We start from the raw sequence: 6,246 nt of genomic DNA, 5'->3' as shown, positions 1-6,246 counted from the left end.
AGATCGTGACCTGGCTGAAGTCGGACGCTTAACCGACTGCGCCACCCAGGCGCCCCAGTTGGTTATTTTTTATGTTTATTTATTTTTGAGAGAGAGGGAGGGCTGTCTGGCTGTCAGCCCAGAACCCGATATGGGGCTCGAACCCATGAACCGTGAGATCATGACCTGAGCCGAAGTCGGACACCTAACCGACTGAGTCACCCAGGTGCCCCTCACCTCATGGTGTTCAAAGAGAAAAGTGAGCCTTTACAGAGAGAGCCAAGGAGGATATCTATGACTCCTCTTTTTTTTTTTTTTTTTTTTAAGTTTATTTAGTTATTTTGAGAGAGGGAGTGAGAGCGCAAGCAAGGGAGGGCCAGAGAGAGAGAATCCCAAGCAGGCTCTGCACTGACAGTGGAGACCCAACTCGGGGCTCGAACTCACGAACCAACTGTGAGATCATGACCAGAGCCAAAATCAAGAGTCGGCCATTCCACCTACTGAGCCCCCCAGGCGCCCCAGATATCTACAGTTTCTAATCTCTTGGGCTTGTGTCCCCACAACCTGGTGGGAATTGTGACCTCCTCCCGGGTCAGCGTGGCTCACAGGGAATGAGGGAGCCCTCTGTCCCTTCTCTGACCCCCATCCCTCTTGTGGCCCCTGCAGCGACAGTCTTTCCCCCCTGTGTGCACCCACAATATGCTGGACGACTCCTCGGATCCTATCCTGACCACCATCCGTCGAATCGGACTCTTCAATAGTAGTGCTGACAGGGTCAAGGTGAGGGCAATGGCCAGGCTGGGTCAAGCATGGAGGGGTGGGGTGGAGGTAGGGGGAGCTGGGCCTCACGTCCCCCGTCTCCCCTGGCTTATTAAGGGATCGCTATGTTTAGAAAGGATCTTAGCACTTTAAGCGGACAGACTTGGATTCAATGCTTTGTCCTACCGCTGACTTGTGTGACTTTAGACAGGCTTTTCGCCCTCTCTGGGCCCCTCTGGGATCCCAGGGAGTTTGGGCTGAGCTCTTCTTTTTCACTGCTAGGTGATTTTCCACCCAGAGTTCCTCTCCTCCACGAGCCCCCTGCTCCCCGTGGATTATGAGGAATTTGTCCGTGGCTGCCACCTTGGGGTCTTCCCCTCCTACTATGAGCCTTGGGGCTACACGCCGGGTGAGTGCAGTATGGTGGTCGGCTCCTGGTCAGATGGGGCACCAACCCCGGGCACGGCACTTGCCCGCTCTGTGCCCCAGGCTCTCCTTTGCAAAACCGGGACGATGGCCACAGTCTGTTGGCCTGCAGCATGTGTTTTTGTGACAGTCGCTCATGTGATGTGTAACTAGAGGGCTGAGGTCACAGGTCACACGTGATTTCCCCCAGTTTGCTGCTGATTGCCCCCCCCCCCCCCGCCCCGATATCAACAGCTGAATACGTAGTTCACCAACACGACTGAATGGGGCCAAGTCTCTCAGAGGTATCCCCAGGGCCCATTCGCTCCGCCGTCCTCTTTTACGAAGGCGTTGGCTCCCTTTATTATTATTATATTTTTTACATTTATTTATTTTGAGAGAGACAGAGACAGCATGAGTGTGGGAGGGAGGGAGGGAGGGAGAGAGAGAGAGAGAGAGAGAGAGAGAGAGAGAGAGAAAGTCCTGAGCGGGGATTCGATACGGGACTCAAATTCACAAAACTGTGAGATCATGACCTGAGCTGAAACCAAGAGTTGGATGCTTAACCAACTGAGCCACCCATGTACCCTGGCGTTGACTCCCTTTAGACACAGGCTCCGGGTTGGGGCTTATTTGCACTTGTCCCTCATTTGGGGACATTTTGCCGTGGCCCCAAACTCAACCCTTCCTCACACTCTTCAATCAAGATTGGTTTTGAGGCTAAGTAAATATCACAGTTGCTGTAGTATTTCTTTTTTTTTTTTTTTAGTTTATTTATTTTGAGGAAGAGAGAGAGAGTGTGAGCAGGGGAGGGGCAGAGAGAGGGAGGGAGAGAATCCCAAGCAGGCTCCATGCTGTCAGAGCAGAGCCTGACACAGGGCTCAATCCCAGGAACGATGAGATAGTGACCTGAGCCGAACTCAAGAGTCGGATGCTTAACCGACTCAGCCACCCAGGCGCCCCCATAGTATTTCTTAATTTATGAGCAATTTAACAAACCTTTTAAACTGTGCTTGCATAATAATTGGGGTAATGATTTTGCCAGTTTCATTTCGGCCATGGTTACAGTGATGCATAGGTTTTGTGTGCTTGGCCCCAACCCTCTTTTTCTCATGAAGCCCTGTTATATTTGGTGCCTGTGTTTGCAGGTTATGGAGGTTTTTCGGAACACTTACGTGAGAATTATTTTTTTTTTAATTTTTTCATGTTTATTTTTGAGAGAGAGAGAGAGAGAGGCAGAGTGCAAGTGGAGGAGGGGCAGAGAGAGAGAAAGATACAGAATCGAAAGCAGGCTGCAGGCTCTGAGCTGTCAGCACAGAGCCCGTCACAGGGCTCGAACCCACGAACGCCAGATTATGACCTGAGCCGAAGTCGGACGCTCAGCGGACTGAGCCACCCAGGCGCCCCTACCTGAGAATTGTAATAAACTACGTGAACCATTTTTCAGGCTTGTTTAAGGTATTCAGTGAGGCAGTGATGAGAATTTTTCTTGTTTCCTGTCAAAACTACGTCTGGCACAAGAAAGTATCTTACAGGTTGTGAGGATGGAGTAAAATGGTACACATTGGCAAGGAGTACACACTTAATAATTTACATCCTATCACCTAGCTCTAGATTTGTCCTCATTCTGAAGCCCTGGGACGAGTGAATTCCCTTTTCTGAGCCTCTTCGCTTCCCCTCTGAGAAACAGACTATGATCAAAGGCACTCACGTTCTGGTTTTGTGGGCTCAGTGATTTGCTCAAGTTGTCAGTAGATGGCGCTGTTGGGGCTTCTATTGCGATTTCAAAGCGCAAAAGGGGAACGCTTAAGTAGACCTTTCTCACTCCTTCCCGCAGCTGAGTGCACGGTTATGGGCATCCCCAGTATCTCCACCAACCTCTCCGGCTTCGGCTGCTTCATGGAGGAACACATTGCAGACCCCTCAGCTTACGGTCAGCGCCCAGACCGAGAGCCGAGACTCTTGGATCCCGGGTGGGGGAAGGGAAGGGCTCCTGGGCCCCGGGATGGGGAGAGGGGTCCTGGTGCCACAGAGTCCCCGGGAGAATGAAGGTTTCCTTAGTCTGATTTCTGAGCCCTGCCCCGTCCTGGCCCCCACAGGCATCTACATTCTGGACCGGCGGTTCCGCAGCCTGGATGATTCCTGCTCGCAGCTCACCTCCTTCCTCTACAGCTTCTGCCAGCAGAGCCGGCGGCAGCGCATCATCCAGAGAAACCGCACGGAGCGCCTCTCAGACCTTCTAGACTGGAAATACCTAGGCCGGGTATAACTGCCTTCTTCCGGTCTCCGATTTCTCAGCTTCCAAGGCTGGCGCAGGGGGCCAGGGGTCCCCTACGCGAAACAGTTGCGCTCCCTTTAAGAAATTAACCATCTTTTGCTGGTAGACCGCATTGGCCAGCGTTACCTTACTTGCATGAAGTGCGTGGCCAAAGAGGTACCTGACCTAAGACCTCTGCCCCTGTGAATGGGGGCGTGGCTCAGAGACTGTCCATTCACAGCTCTGCTTATCTGCTTCAGGGGTGGAGCCAGAAAGATAATCGGTATAGGGGCCGACTGGAAGGTGCCAGAAGGTGCTCCTCTGCCTAAAGAGTGTGGGCTAGGGTTCGCCACCTTCTACCTCTGCTGGGGGCGGTGTCTGGTTCCCTTCTGCTGACGCTCCCCCCCTTTCTTTTCCCCAAGTACTATATGTCCGCGCGCCACATGGCGCTGGCCAAGGCCTTTCCAGAACACTTCACCTATGAGCCCCACGAGGCTGACGCGGTGAGTGGACCCCGATCTCTCTGATGGGTCCGGAGCTAAGAGGGCTGGGGTGGGTGCGTGTCCTTCCAGGAGTGGGAAGGCCCCGGGGCAAGCTGTCGGGCCCTCCCACACCCCACCTGCTCACTCCGGGTTTGTGCCCACACCCCCGTAACGCAGACCCAGGGCTACCGCTACCCTCGGCCGGCCTCCGTGCCGCCATCGCCCTCGCTGTCGCGACACTCAAGCCCTCACCAGAGCGAGGACGAGGAGGAGCCACGGGACGGGCCGCCCGACGTAGACGGGGAGCGCTACGATGAGGAAGAGGAGGCCGCCAAGGACCGGCGTAACATCCGCGCCCCCGAGTGGCCGCGCCGCGCCTCCTGCGCCTCTTCCACCAGCGGGAGCAAGCGCGGCTCCGTGGACACAGCGCCCTCCAGCTCAATCAGCACTCCCAGCGAGCCCCTCAGCCCCGCCAGCTCCCTGGGCGAGGAGCGCAACTAAGTCCCGCCGCCCCACACTCCCCGCCCATCCTGCCTCCCTCGTCCAGAGGGCGGACGCAGAATGGCACTGTTCCGAAACCCCACTCCACATCCCGAACCCGCCTTGGGGTCCACAGCCCCGTCCCCTCCGCCGTACACTCCAGCCCTTCTAGCTCCTCTCTGGGAATCCCCGACACTCCGGAATCACAACGCCGTGCCTTTCCTGGGTTCCAGAATGCATACACTGTGCCCCGGAGCCCTTCGGGCCTGGCCTGGGCCTCCTCCCTCCCCGGGAGGGCCGGGCACCTGCCGTTACCCTGCCACGGTGCCAGGGGTTTTAGGAAACCTGGTCTGTTGTCATACAGGCAGGAGGCTCCTGGAGCCCCTGTGGCTTGCTGATTTTCCAGCACGCCGAAGATGCCATGCTCAGCTGTGGCCTGGGGGCCACCAAGCTCTGGAAACCATGTGGTGTCCCTGTTAATGGGGCAATCAAGTCCACAGCTGGGGCACTTTCAGGGACTTAACTGAATCCAGAAGGTCCTCCATTTCAACTCCAGAACTCGGGCTCCAGACCAGGGCATTCGCGTCCTTCCTCTGATCTTAGCCCTTGTTGGGGTGTCTGGCTCTGCCTGGAGGGCCCCCCCACTACTGCTCTCCTTTTTCTCCATATTTTGGCCAATGGGAGCTGGGGGGTGGTACAGAACCACTTGACTTCTCATTCCTATTGGAGAACATGCAGTCTTGGTCTAGATGCCTTTCTGGCCTTTTTTGAACCAGACCCCGTACCTCCTTCCCGGAGAGTCTGAGCTCTCCCCCCTATCTTGAGATTCCCGTGCCCTCCAGGGAATCCCCTTGCCGAGGACTGAAGGGGCCGTCTTCCCCTGCCTCAGACCCCTAGGCCCACCGTAAAACCACTGGGTGCTAGGTCCCGGCTGCCGAATCTGGAACCTCACCACTGTGCTGCTTCCCGGTCCCTTGCCCCGGTCTAGAATGGAACCCGCTTGGTTCTAGAACTTTCATATTTACCTCGAGGCTCTTCCATCCTTAAGCTGTGTCCTGCCCCCCAGCTTTGGTGAGAGGGAGGGGCCCTTCACGCGTGCTGTGCTGTGTCTGACGCACTTGCTTTGCAAGTTGGGAGGGCAGAAGAGGTGTGATTGATGTGTGTCCAGAGATGAAAAAAATACATCTATATTTAAGAACCTGAGGTTTGGTCCACTCTGAGGGCTTGCTGGGCCTCGCTGCTGGCCCCTCCCTCCTCTTGGCTTCTCTCTTTCCCTCCTCTTCCCCTCCCGCTGCCGCACTACTGGGTCTCTGATACCCTGTCTCACTCCACAGCAGATAAAATATTTCCATCACTGCAGAAAGTTCTGTTGGACAGAACTAGCTTAGAACGTGTTCCCAGGGCACTGGCCTCTGGACTTTAGCCCAACTGCCCCCACTGAATGGCTCTATTTCCGGGAAAACGGTTTTTTTCACTTCTCGTCTTCACTAGAGTGCATCTCCAAGCTAATCACATTTCGGGGGAGTAGAAAACTAGATTCGCATGTGTGACCATCCTTCCCGTTAGCCACGGTGTTTGTGATGGACGCAGAAACCCCTTTCCCCGGCCAGAATCACGAGTGGCCACCAAAGTTGGGAGACAACAGGTGGGGTGTCAGAACAGAAGTCCAGGAGCCACTTCCTGTTAAGATTCTACCAGAAACGGAAGGGTCAGGGGGGTCATAGTTTTGTAGCTTGGACCCAGTAGCTGCCTGCTAATCCTCCTCAAGCTTGTTCAGTCCCCGTTTGGAGAATTTAGCCCTAAGTTTCACATCCCATTTCTGTGCTGAGCCCCACACCCCCAGCTCAGCACCTCTTCCATACTCTGTGCTCCCGCTGCTGGACA

General features: G+C 55.2%; 1 protein-coding gene across 1 annotated transcript in view; it reads left to right on the top strand.

Moving 5' to 3' along the window:
* GYS1 (glycogen synthase 1) overlaps positions 1 to 5,565 on the top strand; it is a 19,821-nt gene extending 14,256 nt beyond the window's left edge. The window contains exons 11-16 of the mRNA XM_040457658.1: positions 646 to 759; positions 1,021 to 1,147; positions 2,981 to 3,076; positions 3,243 to 3,406; positions 3,823 to 3,903; positions 4,060 to 5,565. Coding sequence (XP_040313592.1) covers positions 646 to 759; positions 1,021 to 1,147; positions 2,981 to 3,076; positions 3,243 to 3,406; positions 3,823 to 3,903; positions 4,060 to 4,383 — 906 coding nt within the window. The 3' untranslated portion in view covers positions 4,384 to 5,565. The remainder of the gene's footprint in view (positions 1 to 645; positions 760 to 1,020; positions 1,148 to 2,980; positions 3,077 to 3,242; positions 3,407 to 3,822; positions 3,904 to 4,059) is intronic.
* Positions 5,566 to 6,246: the final 681 nt, after the last annotated feature.

This window comes from Herpailurus yagouaroundi, unplaced genomic scaffold (genome assembly GCF_014898765.1).
Source record: "Herpailurus yagouaroundi ecotype Mexico unplaced genomic scaffold, PumYag 220, whole genome shotgun sequence".
Taxonomy (NCBI): Eukaryota; Metazoa; Chordata; class Mammalia; order Carnivora; family Felidae; genus Herpailurus; species Herpailurus yagouaroundi.
This window is presented reverse-complemented; position numbering and strand designations above follow the sequence as displayed.